This window comes from Phalacrocorax carbo, chromosome 3 (assembly GCF_963921805.1).
Source record: "Phalacrocorax carbo chromosome 3, bPhaCar2.1, whole genome shotgun sequence".
NCBI classification, from domain to species: Eukaryota; Metazoa; Chordata; class Aves; order Suliformes; family Phalacrocoracidae; genus Phalacrocorax; species Phalacrocorax carbo.
This window is the reverse complement of record NC_087515.1, coordinates 101773217-101791952: the sequence shown is the minus strand read 5'-3', so window position 1 is coordinate 101791952 and position 18736 is coordinate 101773217. Positions and strand designations below refer to the sequence as shown.

The 18736-nt window shown below is 41.9% G+C and overlaps 1 protein-coding gene across 5 annotated transcripts in view; it reads right to left on the bottom strand.

Moving 5' to 3' along the window:
* Positions 1-18736, bottom strand: part of DST (dystonin) — a 316491-nt gene that overhangs the window by 14944 nt on the left and 282811 nt on the right. For all 5 annotated transcript variants that reach the window (XM_064447871.1, XM_064447868.1, XM_064447872.1 and 2 more), the window contains 9 exons: positions 16392-16561; positions 15927-16086; positions 14311-14505; positions 12969-13097; positions 5528-5671; positions 4489-4677; positions 3565-3694; positions 2599-2762; positions 2106-2268 (listed from right to left, as the gene is read on the bottom strand). In XM_064447871.1, coding sequence (XP_064303941.1) covers positions 2106-2268; positions 2599-2762; positions 3565-3694; positions 4489-4677; positions 5528-5671; positions 12969-13097; positions 14311-14505; positions 15927-16086; positions 16392-16561 — 1444 coding nt within the window. The remainder of the gene's footprint in view (positions 1-2105; positions 2269-2598; positions 2763-3564; positions 3695-4488; positions 4678-5527; positions 5672-12968; positions 13098-14310; positions 14506-15926; positions 16087-16391; positions 16562-18736) is intronic.

Genomic DNA, 18736 nt, shown 5'->3' with positions numbered 1-18736 from the left:
GCAGGCAGTGGACATGGTCTACCTGGACTTCTCCCAAGGCTTTTGATACGGTCTCCCCCTGTCTCCTCCTGGAGAAATTGATGTATTATGGCCTAGACAAGTGGTCTGTGCAGTGGGTGGGGAACTGGCTGACAGGCCGCACCCAAAGGGTGGTGGTAAATAGCTCCTTTTCCAAGTGGCAACCTGTCACTAGTGGAGTCCCCCAGGGATCAATATTGGGCCCAACGTTATTCAACATCTTTATAAGTGATCTGGATAACGGCATCAAGTGTAGCCTGATGAAGTTTGTGGATGACACCAAATTGAGTGGGGAAGTAGACACTCCAGAAGGGAGAGCTGCTCTGCAGGGAGATCTGGATAGGCTGGAAGAGCGGGCCAGCAAGAACCTTATGAAGTTCAACAAGGAGAAGTGTAAGGTCATGCACCTGGGAAAACATAATCTGGGAGTGCAGCACAGACTGGGATCCACCTGGCTGGAGAGCAGCTCTGTGGAAAGGGACCCAGGGTCCTGGTGGACGGAAAGCTCAACATGAGCGAACAGTGTGCTGCTGCAGCCAAGAAGGCTGGGTTGCATCAAAAAGGGCATCACCAGCCGAGATGAAGAAGTCACCATCCTGCTCTACTCAGCACTTGTCAGGCCACACCTGGAGTCCTGTGTACAGTTCTGGTTCCTGCTGTACAAAAAGGATGTGGACAGGCTGGAAGGGGTCCAGAGAAGGGCCACCAAGATGATTAAAGGACTGGGAAGCCTGCCATATGAGGATAGGCTGGGAGAACTGGGTTTGTTCAGCCTTGAGAAAAGGAGGCTTAGAGGGGATCTCATCACCATGTCCCAGTACTTAAGGGGCAGCTACAAAGATGACGGAGACTCCCTTTTTACAAGGAGTCACATGGAGAGGACAAGGGGGAATGGACACCCTTGGGGAGTCCCAAGAGATGGGCATCTCTTGGTGAGATTCCGATTGGACACAAGACGAAGTTTTTCACAGTGAGGACAGTCACCCATTGGAATAACCTCCCCAGGGAAGTGGTTGACTCGGCCACATTGGACACCTTCAAGAGTTGTCTGGACAGGGTGCTGGGCCATCTTGTCTAGACTGTGCTCTTCCTAGAAAGGTTGGACTAGACGATCCCTGAGGTCCCTTCCAACCTGTGATTCTGTGATAACAAGTTGATACCAACTGAGTTGAATGAGTAAGCTGTTGAACCTCTTGGTGGTATGAGGGGTTTTTCTTCAACTTCTGTCAATTCATGCAAAATGGCAATTTGCACATACAGTGACTATATTACTGCATTTCCTAAAGCGGGGGAAAATACATATACTACGATATTCTCCCACAGAATAACTTTAACATGAGATACTAAAAGCAGCCCAATTCTGAATCTTCACTGCTCAAAAGAAAATAATCCTTTATCTTCAGATCATAGAGACTTTGAAGTAGTAGACCCTTATCTGTTATGAGTCAGTTGCTAAAGGGAAACATGATCACACAGACAAGATGTGGAAGGCTTACGCTACCACAAACTGTGCATACTTGAGGAATACCAATCCATCAGGAAGGCTAGGAAAAGTCTTTTCCTAGTCTGATTGCTTGACATTGTGATCCTTGTTATACAGGTATATGAAACATGGTCATGGTTCATGCAAACACCGGTTTCACAAATTACGCTGTTTCCTTCTATAACTGAAACTATTCCATGTAAGTACTTTAGTAAAAATCATATGATCACTTGAACTGATTTGGAAAGTTATCTATAGGTTTTAAAAGGTACATTTTACTGTTCTGACTAATCAATGAGAAATAATTGTTGAGGTGGCTAGTGTACTGTAGGAATGACAACCCAAGAACAGTAAACCAGTAAACTATTAATTAACCAATAATATAAATGTGACGTTTGTAATCTGATTCACAACATAAAGGAACTAGAAAAAGTTTCTAGACTCTAGAAGTATTTTCAAGTAAAATAACTGTAGTTTAAATTAATCATAATTAATGACTTCAAAAGAGGAATCTATGACCTAAACCAATAAACCACATAGGGTACACTGTAATAAGATTTCATGAGATATATGTTCCAAGGTCAATATTAATTTAAAAACTTACTTGAAGAAAGAATTCCATCGATAAATTCCTGCCTTGTTATCTTTCCATCCTGATCTTTGTCAATCCTCCTAAAAAAGTCCATCACACGAGACTTCTTATGGTTCATCCATCGCATGTACTTTTTCCTCCAAATATCAAAATCAAAGTTGGCAAATTCTCTCAGCTTAATAAAAAAGAGAAAGAACTTTTTTCAGTTGAAATCAATCTAGAAAATCGCCGAGATACACACCACTTGCATTCTTTTGAATAATTGGTTCTTTGAGGACTTATGTAAACATTTTAAACATCTTAACTCTCGTCACGTTTAAAAAGGAGAATGACAGTTTTTGAAGCACGTTAAAGCACGTCTATCAGTGTTTTCAATTAGCTGTATCATACAATATAATACAACAAATATGGAAGTTGTTTAGAGTATTTACAATATGAACAATTTAATCCAGGGTAAACAAAATGATGCAAAAAGTATGTCTATTCTGTACAGTCCTTTTCTGACCTCCTCAAGTCTGTCCAAAGCATCATTAAGTTTTCTTCTTCTTTCCAAGGCCAGGAGCCAGACTTGCTGCCATTTGCTGACTAAAAGGTTTACCCGCGGATTCTTGGTTTCGATTTGCGCCTGGGTTGCTGACGGATATATGCCTGGTGTTGGGGAACGCTTTCCTGTTAAAACATGATAAAAATGTGTAAGTCTCACCCAGTTCAAACAAAACAAACATTCACAGGAAGGGTACTTGACCTTACTAAAACTACTCCTTCCTGTCCCAAATACTGAGCCCATACCCTGATATGATTCCATCTAATGGGATTTTTTTTTTTCCTTTTTTAACCATTGCTGGGGAAGGACCACATGGTGGTTCAAGTATCTTTCTCTAGCCAGACGCAGCTAGTAGTGGCTGCCCTAGTGAAGCTGCACAGGTTAAACAAAATCTTTGCAAATCTCTCAAAGAGTTACAAAGTAAACAACCTGATTTTAGTAGCAAGTTCCGTGTATGAGCAAGTATAAAATACAATGGGTAAGTATGTCTAAAAATAGAAAAAGCAATTTCCTCAGTTGATGATTCACTTTCCATTCAACTTCTACTTTCTAATTGGATCCATTAATTTCATAGACAGTAAAACAAAATTTTGTCTTTATATCTAAGTAAAAGAAGTTGTTTGCACTTTCAGATAATGGTAGATTTGCAGAGACTCAGCATGTGCGCACTCTTGGAAGTTTAATAGCGCGTGAAAGGCTGCACACTTTAAAAACAGGTATTCAGGAAGTATAGGACAAAATTTAAAAACACAAGTCTGCTATGAGAAATTTCCTCACAATTAAAAATGAGAGATAATTAGAAAAATCAGCCAAGAGAATTTCACCCTGATCACTAGAAACTAATCAAACCTATTAGATTATTAGTAATTTGTTATCTTTATAGAGCAATGGTATGTGTGACCTACCCCAAAATACTTCATTACTTACTTCCTGCTCTCCCCTTATCAAGGACAGGAATATGAGATTGTACTGGAGTGGGTTCAAGTGCCTTTCTTTTATGGGTCTTTGTAACTTTATCCACATCAGGTTGTTTTCTGGTCATTTCCTCCATGAATGTCTGCAGTCAGATAGAGGTGGTTTTAATTAACAATACACAAAAGTGACCACAGGAATGAAAAACACGTACAATAGCATAACACCGAAGTTGCAAGAATGGAGCAGAAAGACTCTTATAATGCCAGCCTCACAAAAAAGGCACAGAAAAAGGTTTTGTAGGTAAGAAAAATTGGAAGTATAAGCTTTTAAGACCACTAAGGCCTGGCTGTTAAAGGAAGGCTAAATCCAAAAAACAGTCTGTCGAACTCCTTTATTAACTGTGTACAGTGAGGTTATGTGCAACAGAATTTGGCTCTGAGTACTCAGGAGTTCCTTGATGTCCATACTGTGTGCAGTTAGAAGTGAGTCACCTCTGGTGCATAAGCTGGAGTAAGCCTATGAGCATTCACTGCACCAGCAGCAACCTCTGGTACTTCATGAACATAGTTTTGAAACCCAATCAGTAAAGCCACACTGCAACACTAATTCTAAGACAGCAGCACTATCATATATTTCATGTGGATTTATTATCATCATCATCATTTACATCATCATCCTTGTTCCTATGGGGAGTTGTACGTTTGCTTTTAGAACAATGTGGAACCGAATTTTTGTTCGGTTGGGTGTTTCCCTCTGTATTGAATAAACTACAAGCACAACATACACATACAAAACACACAACTGAGTATCTGAAAAGGGATCCAATTATTAGGAGAGAAAACAGCTAAAGAGAGTCACACTTGATTATGAAGCCTAGCCGAGACGTGAGCACTGTTTGTGGAAGTTGTTGGAGACATGCCACTTAATGTGCCTTACCTGATGTTCGGCTATAAGTGCTTTAACTTCCTCAATCTCCTGGGGGATAACCTCTTTATCTTTTTCAGTAAGTGTAGTCTCTGCCCACTGCAACCAGGACAGCAAGGCTTCCAGCAATTCCTGGTTAGCAATAAGTCCAGCCAGAGCTCCTGCCAGTCTCTGTTGATGTTGTTTAGCCCATGCTAAGACCTTGATAAAAGAACCAATGCGTGAGTACTTGCACATCTGAAATTCCTTAAAATGTATTTAAAATTGCTCTACTAACTGTAAACCTAGAGCTTCCTTCCAGGCCTACTGATGTTTGATTATCAAAGGTGCTAGATGTAGTGGCTGGTCACTAAAGGTGCCAGGTAACTAGAATTCCCAGTTAAACACCACATTTTTTTTCCCCACAGATATTCAGGATTAGGTGTTGTTAAACACAGTAAATAACACATTCAGGCAACATATTAAGAACTCTATTGAACAATGTGTTTAAGTCAGTGAATCGTGCAGGATTTGCTGTCAGTCTTCCTCCTGGGCACTCCTGAAGCCATACTTCGTTAACACCAGTATTTGGTTTTTCTTTAAACTTAGTATACACAGAAAATACCACCTTAGCAGCTGACAATGTGGTACACCCTCTGAGACCTACTTGTAGCCATCTAAATCATTTGGAAATCATCTAGATTCAGAATATGTCGGACTGAAATCCTCCCTCATGCAATGAGGAAATGCTTCAAGTTTGCCCTGTATTTTCTTTTCTTTGTAACTTTTTAAGTTTCTCCCTAGAAACTACTGGCTTTCTTCAAATGGGAAGTGTCAGGCAGAATTTCCTTTAATACATACAAACTTGACCATCTGCTTTAGTTCTTAAAGCCCTATAAGTTTTAAAATAAAACCTAGGGAAGCATGGTGTTCACATCCATCACTGCGGGTATTTTAAATGTTTAGTTCTCAACAGCTGGATCATTTCCTCCCAGTACAACTACCATGTTAGTTGTCAGCTATATTCCAATCAAAGATGGACTGTTGCAATGAAGACTTGACATATACTGACCTCTTCAAACCTGGCTCTGATGATTGTTATCCAGTGCTTAATGGTGGTGATGGAGTCCGGGTGGCAGATAGCTAGGATAGCTTCTCCCATACCTGTTGCTTTATTCAGTTCTGCCTTTTTCTCTTCCAGTTTCTTCATGAATTCCTAAACCAGAGGTAACAATTTCAATTAGATGTTGACAAAATTTACAAGAGATATCTGAGTGCATAGTCTGGAAGGTCACAAGCCTCTCAATCACTCAAACAGGTTCAACTTGCAAGAGGCAAGTTTAATTTGTCTGAGGAAAAGTTAAAAAATGTTTAAAAAGCCTATTCCACATAAAGTGCTAAATGAAGCTCTACATTACCCCAGCTTGCCACTCCTTAAAAGCCCACCATACACCAGACACATGCCCTTATTAAAAAAAAAAGGAAAATCACAGCATTTTAGAAGTGCTGTAAATCAACTATACGATGGTTAGAATCGTTACTGGCAACATTTCAGATTACTCGATTTGTCTGTCAGTTACAGTAACTCTTCATAATAAACTATTAAGCTCCTAGCAGAGGCTGGAAGTGTCCAACTATAATTATTACATGCTCAGACAAGATGATAGAGGACTTCAGGAGCAGCTATACTAAACTAACACAAATGTGAAAACTCAGCAGCTGACACGGAGACACACAGCAAGAACAAGGACAGAGACTGCTAATTAACCAGCTGTTTCCAGAGGCACTGCCATGCATGGAAAATCTTCTAAAAGCTAAAGAATATTTACAGCTTTAGACATACAAGCTCACAGCTACTGATGTTCCTAGTGAGTCCAGCAAAGGGTGGCAGGACCAGAACTGGGTGTGGGTGGGAAACAACAAAAATACCTGAAGGACCTTTCTATAGTTTGCATTTTTTTAAAGCTTATTATTACTACAATGGTTTTACTGTTCTGCCTATTTTGTTATGTCTAAATGTTGTGTAAGTCTGTGTGACTTTGTGAGCACCCTTAACTGGAACTGCCAACATCTCTCAGTGCCTAGTGGAATTTTTTATGTTTTAACATGTTTAATTGGGCTACAAATGGAACCATGTTTCTGAAAGCTTAACTCTTCCTCTCTCCATCCATGAAGGGCTATTTTGGATTCCAGAAATTAAGCATCAGCCAAGTCAGATTCAAAATCACCTAAACATTGTAAAAACAGATTCTACAACAACTCCTAATGATATTATCCTGTGCCTTTACAAAGTAAATATGAAGCTATTACAAAATAGAAGCGTAAAAGAATCTCTCCTACCTTGTTCTAAAAGCCTGGAATAGGTAGGCTGTATATTTAAAGAGATTCATTACTAACTGATTTTGACTTAAGCTTAAATTAATGCTAAAGTTTACACCCAATCACAATAGCAGTTCATCTTACATCAAAATGTGTAAGCTCTTACAACATTGCAGTTCAAAATGGTTTTGGAAAAGTTGAGGTGGGCTCTAGTGAGAAATTACCAAAGAAAGCCAGGGCCAGGAGGAAAACAGGCAACAACAACATTGTTTTCCCTGTGCAACTGTACTAGAACATCTCAAAATCTAAATCTATGACACACTACATAGAGTGTATTAAGCTTTCCCTCAGTAAAGGATACTAATTGTATTGAACTCTGTGGCAGTCCAGTTATACAGACACATTTACAAGAGAGGAGATGAGATGCTTCTCATTAACTAATGCAGTGCATTAACCTACTACACCTCTCAGTCCCTAGAGAGGATGACAAGTGACAGAAACCTCTCTGTCTAGGATACCAGCATTCATTAAATCATGTGCAGCATTCAAGGAAAGAAAACCAGTAACAGAAATAGAGATGGTCGTTGTGGAAAAAATATCATTCTAAAGAAACCTTTCAACATGTAGCTGAATACAAATGCATTAAAACTATTTTACAAGAATCACAGTGATAAATGGAAGATACATTTCATATTTATGTAAATAATGTCAGTAATTTTGATATTAGTACTGCATTATAATACAGACATGGTGTTTAAAACTAATATCATATATTACATTTTCCCTTATTTTCTGTTTTTCTCCTTCTTGAAAGCTAACATTATAAGCTTAAGAGGAGAGAACACTCATTCAAGATAGATTTTGCTGTATATGCTTACTGAGCGGTAAAGCAGCAGTGCCACAATCTTTCTTAGCTTGACAATTTCTGTATTTCTATTATTTGGCTTTTAAGAAGAAAATGTGATCAGGAGAACATCTTCTAAAGCCTACTAAAAAAATTTAAGTACAGTACAGCCACATCTAACACTAAGGTTGGTTGCACTGTGCTAGCGATGATTCTACCCAGCTGGACAGGGCTTCTCAGAGATGAACTTTGCTGTGGTTTGACGTTCCTTCCAAGTTATGCTTCAGCTTTGGCAGCACAATTTTGAGCTTTTGTACAGAAATATTTTGTTAATCATGCAGAGGGAGAAATTTAAGATTTTTTTTTTCTAATGATTTCAGTGGACCTAAGAGTTCATTCAGACAGTTCTTTCCTCTGTATTCAGAAGATCAAAAAATTAAATAAAGGGGAACTGATGAAGCACATATGGAAGAAAGGCAGCTAAAAGACAAATTTCGTTGCTTCAGAGACAGCAGGTTGCTACTGCCAACATTAGTCAGCATATGCTGATGCATACATACATTTGCCAGCTCAGGAATAGCACCCAGTTTCCAGGGCCCTAAATTAAATGAAAACTTCTTCAAGACATTGCAGTCCAGGTACCTTGAAAACTCCCTAGTCAAGAACCACTGACAGTCATACCCTGCAGGCACTTCTCTGCGTAGTAATATTCCCAAACTCAGTTTAAACAGGATGCTTTTCCACTCTCCATTTCTTAAGTTTTATTATAACTTTCTTCAGAGCAATGATGAACTGGTAAGGAAGGAAGCTTCAGTACAGGTGGTAGGGTGCAGTGAGTGCCCAGACCCTTCTCCTGGTGAAAAGGTAAGCACCTGCACAAGGTGTGCACACGATGATCTGTCATGTCACGTGGCTGAGTTGCAGGAAAACAGTTAAAAGACTGCACAGTATTACTGGAACAGACGCAGAGATAGATAGGTGGTTTCAGAACAACATTCCTGTAGCACACACCACTGAGGATGAGGCACCTTGAACCCTTGGTGACCCACAAAAGCAGGGCTCTGCCTCAATCTCCACCCTCCAGCATCACTACCAACAAAAGAGATGAAGCTTTAACAGCTGTAGACACTGACGAGCAAGGCCTGCAAGGTGCAACTGTACCAGCAGCACAGAGCAGATATTGCAAAAAGAAGAGACAAGTACTTCTAGTGAGACACACACTGTTAAAAAGGTACTGAGGCACCAATGTGCTGACCTGACAGGGAGTCATGAGAGGTCTGCTCCCTTCCAGGAGCTAAGATCTAAGACACCACTGAGAGGGTGCTGTAACTTGTCAAGAGCACAGATTACTATCTGCTATTACTCTTCCATGTGGGCACAAATGATGCTATAAGCCAGAGCCTGGGCAGAACCAAGGAAGACTATAAACCCCTGCAGAGCCAGTGAAGAATACTGGTGCCCAAGTCATCTTCTATTTTACAAGTTGGAGAAAAATGGGCAGCCAGTAATAGATGAATAATGTAAGTCAACTCTTGCCTATGTGGCTGGTGCCCCCTGAGGGTTTTGGCTCTTATCACAATGGGACATGGGAATCTTTGGCAGCAGGCTGGCTAACTTGGGAAGGCGGGCTTTAAACTGAAGGACTCGGGGGACAGGGTCCAATGTAGCAATGGTGGAATAAGCCAGGCCAACCAGAGCAGTGACAAATATGCCTTAGCTGCCTCATGAGATGATAGTCAGAAAACCGACCACCTCAAGGGTGTGCATGGCTATAGCCGGTCCTTGTGCACCCCTCCAGGGAAACATGCGTGGCAAAATCACCTCTCTGAAATGCCTGTACACCAACACACACAGCATGGGGAATAAACAGGAGGAATTAGAGGTCTGTATGCAGTCACAGGGCCACGATCTCATTGCAATTAGAGACATGGTGGGATGGCTTGTATGACTGGCATGCTGTCATGGGTGGCTACATACTTTTTAGGAAAGACAGACCAGGCAAGGTTAAGTGGGGGAGTTGTTCTTTATGTGTGGGAGAACTGGAATGTATTGAGCTCTGCCTACGGGTGGAGGAAGAACAAATCGAGAGCTTATGGGTAAAAATTAAGGGGCAGGCAAATATGGGTGACACTATTGTGGGTGTTTGCTCCAGGCCACCTGATCAGGATGAGGAAGTCGACACAGCCATCTACAGACAGCTGGGAGTAGCCTCACAGTCAAAGGGCCTGGTCCTCATGGGGAGCTTCAACCACTCTGAATATTTGCTGGAAAATATCACGGCAAGGTGCGCACAATCCAAGGGATTCCTGCAGAGCATCAAGGATAACTTTTTGACATATGTGGTGGAGGAGCCAACGAGGCAAGATGTGCTGCTGGACCTTATACTAAAAAACAAAAAAAAAAGGTCTGGTTGAGGTTGTGAGGGCTGGGGGTAGCCTTTGCTGCTGTGACCATGAGATGGTGGAGTTCAGGATCCTGCGTGGTAGAAGCAGGGCAACAAGAAAGATTACAACCCTGGACTTCAGGAGAGCCAACTTTGGCCTCTTCAAAGACCTCCTTGGAGGAATCCCACGGGCTAGGGCTCTAGAAGGCAGCGGGGTCCAAGAGAGCTGGACAGTATTCAAGGTCCACTTTCTCCAAGCTCAAGATCGGTGCATCCCCAGGAAGAAGCAGTCAGGCAGAGGAGCCAGGAGACCCACATGGATGAGCGAAGGGCTTCTAGAGAAACTCAAATGGAAGAAGGAGGTTCACAGTATGTGAAAAAAAGGACTGTCCACTTGGGAGGAATATAAGAACATTGTCAGGGTGTGCAGAGATGCAATGAGGAAGGCCAAGGCCCACTTGGAACTAAATCTGGCAAGGGATGTCAAGGATAACAAGAAGGGCTTCTTCAAATACATCAGTAGTAAAAGAAAGATGGGAAACTGTGGGCCTGTGGCTGAATGAGGTGGGTGCCCTGGTGACACAGCATGCAAAGAAGGAAGAGCTACTGAATGCCTTCTTTGCTTCCATCTTTACTGCTGAGGCTGGCCCTCAGGCATCCCAGCCCCCAGAGGTGAGAGAGAAAATCTGGAGAAAGGAAGACTTCACCTTGGTTGAAGAGGATTGGGTTAGAGATCATTTAGGCAAACTGGATCCTCACAAATCCATGGGCCCCGATGGGATGCACCAGCGAGCGCTGAGGGAGCTGGCGGACGTTCTTGCTGAGCCACTCTCCATCATCTTTGAAAGGCCTTGGAGGACAGGAGAGGTGCCAAGGACTGGAGGACACTAAATGTCACTCCAGTCTTCAAAGGAGGAGGACCTGAGAACTATAGGTCAGTCAGCCTCACCTCCATCCCCAGAAAGGTGATGGAGCAGTTCATCCTGGAGGTCATCTCCAAGCATGTAGAGGAAAAGAAGGTTATCAGAAATAGTCAACATGGATTCACCAAGGGAACATCATGCTTGACCAACCTGATAGCCTTCTATGATGGCATGACTGGCTGGGTCGACGAAGGGAGAGCAGTGGATGTTGTTTACCTTGACTTCAGTAAGGCATTCGACACTGCCTCCCATAGCCTCCTCACAGGCAAGCTTAGGAAGAGTGGGTTAGAGGAGAGGACAGTGAGGTGGATTGAGAATTGGCTGAACGGCAGAGCTCAGAGGGCTGTGATCAGTGGAGCAGAGTCTGGATGGAGGCCTGTCACTAGTGGTGTTCCCCAGGGGTCTGTGCTGGGTCCAGTCCTGTTCAGCATATTCATCAATGACCTGGATGATGGGATAGAGTGTCCCCTCAGCAAGTTTGCAGATGATACCAAGCTGGGAGGAATGGCTGATACACGAGAAGGCTGTGCTGCCGTTCAGCGAGACCTGGACAGGCTGGAGAGGTGGGCCAAGAGGAGCCCCTTGAAATTCAACAAGAGCAAGTGTAGGGTCCTGCACCTGGGGAGGAACAACCCCATGCACTGGTACAGGCTGGGGGCTGACCTGCTGGAAAGCGGCTCTGCTGAGAAGGACCTAGGAGTGCTGGTGGACAGCAAAGTGACCCTGAGCCAGCACTGTGCCCTTGTGGCCCAGAAGGCCAACGGTGTCCCGGGCTGCTTTAAAAGGAGGGTGGCCAGCAGGTCGAGGGAGGTTATCCTCCCCCTCTACTCCGCCCTGGTGATGCCACATCTGGAGTACTGTGTCCAGTTTTGGCCCCCTAGTTTAAGAAGGACAGGGAACTGCTTGAGCAAGTCCAGCGGAGAGCTACAAAGATGATCAGGGCACTGGAGCATCTCCCTTATGAGGAATGGCTGAGAGACTTGGGTTTGTTAGCCTGGAGAAGAGAAGACTGAGGGGGGGATCTTATTAATACTATCTGAAGGGTGGCTGTCAAGAGGATGGGACTGGACTCTTTTCAGTGGTGCTCAACGACAGGACAAGGGTCAATGGGCACAAGTTGGAACACAGGAAGTTCCACCTCAATATGAGGAAAAACTTCTTTCCTGTGAGGGTGACAGAGCAGTGAAACGGGCTGCCCAGGGAGGTTGTGGAGCCTCCTTCCCTGGATGTGTTCCTGTGCCCCCTGCTCTAGGTGTGCCTGCTCAAGCAGGGGGGTTGGATGAGATGATCTCCAGAGGTCCCTTCCAACCCCTGCCATTCTGTGATTCTGTGATTACTCTTATAATTTGTTCTATAACATTGTGGGCATTACATTCTTGGTACTATTACTACTGCACTTACAAGAAGAGTTTTGCACGGGCTTAAATATGCATGTTTGCAGCCTCCTGTTTGGAGAATGAAAATGTGACCTCTATGCTCCTTATTTAGCCATCTTCCCATATCATTACTGCAATGTTAGTTTGATGGTCTATAATCTAGTATCTGCAATACCTATGGCACTGCAATATTTCAGTACCTAATGCATGTGAAGTATGACAGCATGCTGTTTCACCATGACAGAAGGTTAATGGATGATAACATCATTCTGCTGACATTTACAAATGACCTTGAAAGAAAAGTGTGTGCTGTTCTGCTCAGTGGTGCTAAGATGATAGATATACTTTTGCTACTGTATCAGTCTGTTATAACTGTCAGGTAGCATATATTCCACAGAGGAGTTTGCATCTCTCTCTAAATGTTTACAGCAACTTTCTCAAAGCTCATTACTTTCTTAGTAAGCCAAGATGTCACAAACAACAGCCCAACACCAGTATGGGCACTAACCTGCCTACTCCATTACATTTCTAGCTTCTCTAAACAGTTTCAAAAACAAACACTGGATTCTGGATGTTACTATATGGGATAGACTTTGCCTCCTTTCTTTTATTCTACCCCCAAACAGACCTATTAGAATGAAGAGGACCCTCTTCCTTTTCTTGCTTACCCTGTGCTGGTCTATCAGTGTACGCAAGGCCTCTTCATCATCTGGAAGAACCCCATGGAAACGAAGGGCCTGCTCTGCCTCTGCCAGCCACTCCAAAAGGACATGGACAACAGAGTGGAATTCTTCTGCCTGTTAAAACACAAGAAGTCATGGTCACTCATGAGGGGATCTGACAGATACACTGCAGCTTTCACAAGGAGACCGAGCCCACATTTGGAGTCATTAATCAGCAGCAGTACTGGCACATTAACTTTGCATTAAAAAGTCAGTGATATACAGTACTACATTTTCATAACTGTAAAAATACCTCATGCTTCCCCAAAAATTATAGTAAGCCTAAAAGCCTGTTCATGCTTTTACCCATCTGATTTATAGTGTATTTGCAGCTCAGTTGATAATGTCATGCCTTTATGCTGACAAATTACATGGGAGGTACTTTCATGGACCAGCTGGAGAGATGAGAACTGTATTTTTTGCATAGTCTAAATCAACGGTTAAGCAAAATTAACTGACAGCCCGTTGGTGACTGACCCTTTTATGTCTGGAGAAAATAAGAAAGTTCCTCCCTTGGGCACAGCCATATTCTGACAGAATTAGTGTTTGAGATAGCTCGAAATTGTGCCTGCTGAGAGACCGGAGAGCTGGACAAACACAATACCCTGGGAAAAGCAGGACAGGAATTTTGTACACAGTGGATGCATTACTATTGCAGGAGTCCCATCCTAGCATCGACCCAAGCTAGTACATCTTCACAAAGCTGTACATCCATATTATCTCAGGTTTGGAAACAATACAGATGGACCTATTTATTTGGGATCGGCACCAGCCAATACTGACACACAGTGCTCTAGGCTCCTGAGCGCAGTCAGCACAACCCCATTTTTTCTGCAGTGCACTCCACCATGAACTGTAACTGTGCCAATGTAAACAAGTTTTCAGTACACAAATTTACTTCCTTCCAATAGGGGATGAAGGGCATAAATATGATTGCAATCTCCAGCTTCCTGTGAAGGGGGCAGAGTTCTTAATCACCCTTCATGCTTGACTCTAACTTCAGTGATTTCCTTAGATGGTAAGGTCTTTGAAACATTTGCTTTGCATTTGTGGTATAGACTAATAATAACAGCAATAATAAATGCAAAGAGGCATTATTTATGTGCTGTGGTAAAGGGATGGAGACAAGGTAAGCAATGCATGAGCAGGACAGTGAGTATTTTCAAATGAAATTAAATTAAATTGAATGACACAAAGCAAAAATATAATTAAATTTTTGGCAACTAGACTGTAAGGTATTTTCTCTGCTTCTTGTAAAGTACATGTAGCACCATTAGTACTCCTCTACCTGCCGAAGAGCTTGTTCCAGTCGTGTTTGCTTGGATACTGACAGGGCACAAACTGTCTCCCAGCGAGTGCTTAGCTCTTGCATTTGGACTTTGACCCAGGAAGAGTCATCACGACTGCCTTCTATCAGCTCTCTGGCAGAGCGCTTCAGAGCCTGGACACTGCTTGTTCTTTTTCCCAGCTCCTTCTGGAAGACCTAGGCATCACCAAATACATTTGATATGTTTAATTCATTAAGACATAATTATGTAAAGAGAAACAAAAAACCAACCTACCGGTTATAAGAAATCACAGTATGGATTTAGTTCAATCAAGAATAACTCCATCAAAGTGACTAAAAATGCACAAGTTCTGCTCATCAGATTCCACAGGATGATATTTACACTCTATCCTATCCTAATAAAACTGGAGTATGGTAGGAAGACGTCAGGCAGATCCTGAGAACCCATCCTGATGGGAAATCTAGCCTCCTTACCACGCTGGCTTTCCACTCTTTATGAAAGCATTTGTTCTGACACACTTGATTGATGTGCAAGATTGCTGCAGCAGGAAAAGATCAGATACAATGCTATCTAGGAGAAGGTTTAAAATCATAAAACCCCATCTGGGGGTCTGATTATAAGGCTCTAGATCTTGCCACATATTAATATATTTATGTGAGAGTATGTTCATGTTTGCAGATGGAACAAGCTCTAGTTACACAAAGAAAGCTCTTAGAAGATACGACAGTTAGAGCATACTGTGCCACTATTGACTTAGTTGTGATATACAATGGGATTTCAGAAGCAATTCCAGCATACTTTAGGCTAATTTTTATAGACAACCCATGTTTCCAAATCTTTTTTTTTTTTCCAGGAGGGACAAAATCATCTCCTCACTGAACAGTCTTTGGATACTGGAAGGGACCTTCACCACATAATCCTCCCAGGCTCCAGAGCTCTGACTGCGTGCAGCCTTTGAAATACCAGTAACTTCAACAGCTGTTTCCTCTGACAGGCTGAACTGCAAAACTGGGATTCAGAGGCACAGTCCCACACCTCCTACACGCTCCAATCTCCAAAAACAATTCAGTAACAACACACTGCAGTTTGCCAACATAGGCTTCCTGAGCCACAGTCTAGTTGTATACTCTTCAACTCTAGTTAGTTGTATACACGTGCATAACTTCAGTATTGCAACTACTTTTCTCCATGAATATACAACAGCTCTGCAGGTTTGAAAGGCTGCTGAAATCGTGATAAGCGCACTGGACATTTGGTAGGCAGATGTACTAAATAAAAAGCCCTGTCTCCCCCCCAAAAATTTCCAGTAAAATACTTTTTGCCATCTCTTGCCCACACATATTCATAAACACACACTTGTTATTTTTGACATGATTTTCATAAATACAAAGGACAGCAGCATTAAATTGAATATCTCAATGCTAACTGGTGTCAATGAGCCACTGACAGTTGTTTTCTTCCACGTATGTTTTAGAGCATTTTTCATTGGTGACATGTTTGTGTTATAAAACTATTCCATGTTTCTAAAAATTACAGAATAGCCAAATAAAGATAGCACGAAAATGCTACACTTATGATCAGTCTAGTTATTAAAAAACAATATTTTTGGAATTACCTTGTGATTGTCAATCAGGTTCATCACTAAATCAATGTCTCCGTGTACTGGCTGATCTTCCGCTAGCTGAGGTTCAATTTTGTATAACCAGTCAATGAGTGCTTGCAGAGCATCAGTAAATTGTCCCGAAAATAACAGAGCTTCCTCCAGTTTATTTTGTCTGGGGAGGGGGGGGGGGGAAGAACAGATGCACACATGAAATAATCATTCATGCACTTTAAGAAAATGTTTTCAGCATAAAATGATAACCGCTAAGAGCTTTAAATCAGTGTTTCCCTTTCTAAGTAGTGGGGCCAACCCCCACCCTCCCCAGTCCTCTGCCATACCATCAGGAAAGTATGCATTTCTAGTATTTTACTGCTTTGGCACTCAATTATCAAACAAGCTAGACACTCTAGTTTTACTTCTACACTTCTCCTAAGTCTTTTTCTTATCTCCTGAACAATTAGATTGGTTTTCATTTACCTTTCCACTGATTTTCCACAAATTGTATCCCACTTATCCCTTAGTTCACTCAGCATATCATCAAGTTTCAAATTGTCGTCAGCCAAGGTGGTTTTCTCTTTCAAGGAGCGTCCAGTCCTATTTGTTGTATCATACACAGAATGTTTGGCACCAAGAGATTTCTGGAATTCCTATATATATGGAGGAAAAGAAAACAAATACCCGTATTGCATTAACTGCTTACAGGTCACAGTTAATTAATCTTTGACATGTTATTTGCAATGGCAATTCTGAACTTACTGCAAAATTCCTAGTCTGCTAGTGCCACAACACACCAGAAATTATATGGTGCTTGATACCAGCAAAGTTCCTGCCTTTTGGCCCTCTCTGGGAATGTAGCCCTATGCCTACTGGAACAACTTCTGGAAAACCCCTCCTTCAGTGGGAGCAATGATTCCTGTCCTATCATAATATTCCTAAACTTTGGCAAGGGGCTGCCTGGCAGTCAGAAGCATGTGAAAGAACTGCTACTTTGGGAGCCATGAACTGAGCAGTCTTCACGCTACATTTTAACATGCTACAATTTCAAGCCAGTGTAGAGCACCCCAAGGGGTACAAAGGTCATTCTGGTTTAGCTCTGCGTGGTCAAGCTGGGAAACCTCCAACCACAAGCATTTAACCCTCCTAAGATTGAAACATACTACATTTGGGCAGAATTATATGCCAGAAGTACATAGATCCAGGCACAAGAAGTAGCCAGGTGACATCCCAATAACTTGATTTGGGCTGGAACACATGATCACAAGCAGGTTTCTGTAATCCAGGGACTTTGGAAGATGACAGTGACACAGCAGTTACACCTCCTGCCTGTCAGCTCTGACAGCACCTTCTGCCCAGAGCCGCTGGAAGCTTTTCACAGGCACAAAGGAGCACACAGAAACACAGCTCATCTGATACCACAGAGGAGTTAACTAACTGACAAAGTAAATAATTAAATAAGGGAACACCGCCAAAAGACAAAACCAGCATTAGACAGCAGCTTTTAAGCAGCAGCAATGCTTAGAATGTTTTATTTCACACCTTTGTGAACTGATAGCAGGATATCAGTTAAAAAAAAAATAATCACAGGCTTGCTTTAGGAATAGAGAATAATTTTTTTTTTTTGTCACAAAAAACAAATGAATAGGCCAAAAGAGTTTTTACTCAGTGTTTGATGAAACATTTTAATCTCTTCTCAGAGCAATATTCAGTATCATCACATCCAGCAAGGAAATGATTACCACTTACAACTTATAGTAATTCCTCAGGGCATATAAAGATTGCAAAGATTCCTCACGGTCACTGCTGACACGTGCGTGCCTGCTCACCTCCCACTGGCAAGCTGTTTCCCAGCTGGCCTGCACCAACTTGTGCCGCGGTAGCTCACAACTCTTCCACCAACCTTCCTATGTGTCCACATAGTCATCTGCTCTTTTTAGATATGAATGTGTGTCAGGGAAAGCTCAGGTAGAATGGAGGTGCCTTAAGTAGGAGGTAGGCACTGGACTATGCCATGTGGACAGTATGACAGCTTTGTCTAGAGTGAATCAAGGTTCCTTTTTTATAACTTGCTTGGTATTTTGCACTGTACTGTCCTTACTTTAAGGTTATTTCAGGATCCAGAGGCAACTGAGGATCCAAATTTACCAGCAGAAAAAAAATAAAAGAGCATTTGTTTTGTAATTCAGTATTTCCTTACTGTCCTTTCATTTTCCTCATATAAAGCAAGAAGGAAACACACTTTAAGAAAGAATACAAACACCACTGTCAAGCTAGAACAACAATAAAAATAAAAATAATTTTCAAAATGAAAATAAATTTCTTATAAAAAAGTTCCTTCAATACAAACAATATGACAGTGCTACTTTTATTTGATGGGGTTTATTAACGACTTAACACTACACGCAGTGTTACTTGATTTGCACGAGGAAACACAATGAAATTGCTTCCAGAGAAGGATCATACAGGAAAAACAGATCTAGAAGTGAACAAAGGGTTGCAGTCAATTCATTCTATGAGAGACTACAGACACTACACCATATCTATTTTCATTTGATTTCACAGAGGTGTAACTAAGAGTAGATTTTGGTTTAAGCTGCTAGGAGCAGACAGGCGAGATAAAAAAAAAAATCTCAGTAATTATCTACCTTCCTTCTAAGGAAGATGGGAACACACAGATAAAATTAGCCAGGTTCATATAAATGTACTGTAAGGAACATTCAGCATTAGCACAGGAATGGATTGGGTGACCTAGTAAGGGTTTTTCCGTTCCTGACTTCTAAAAATGAGAAAAAACTTCTGATAAACAGACCATGAATAACCCCCAA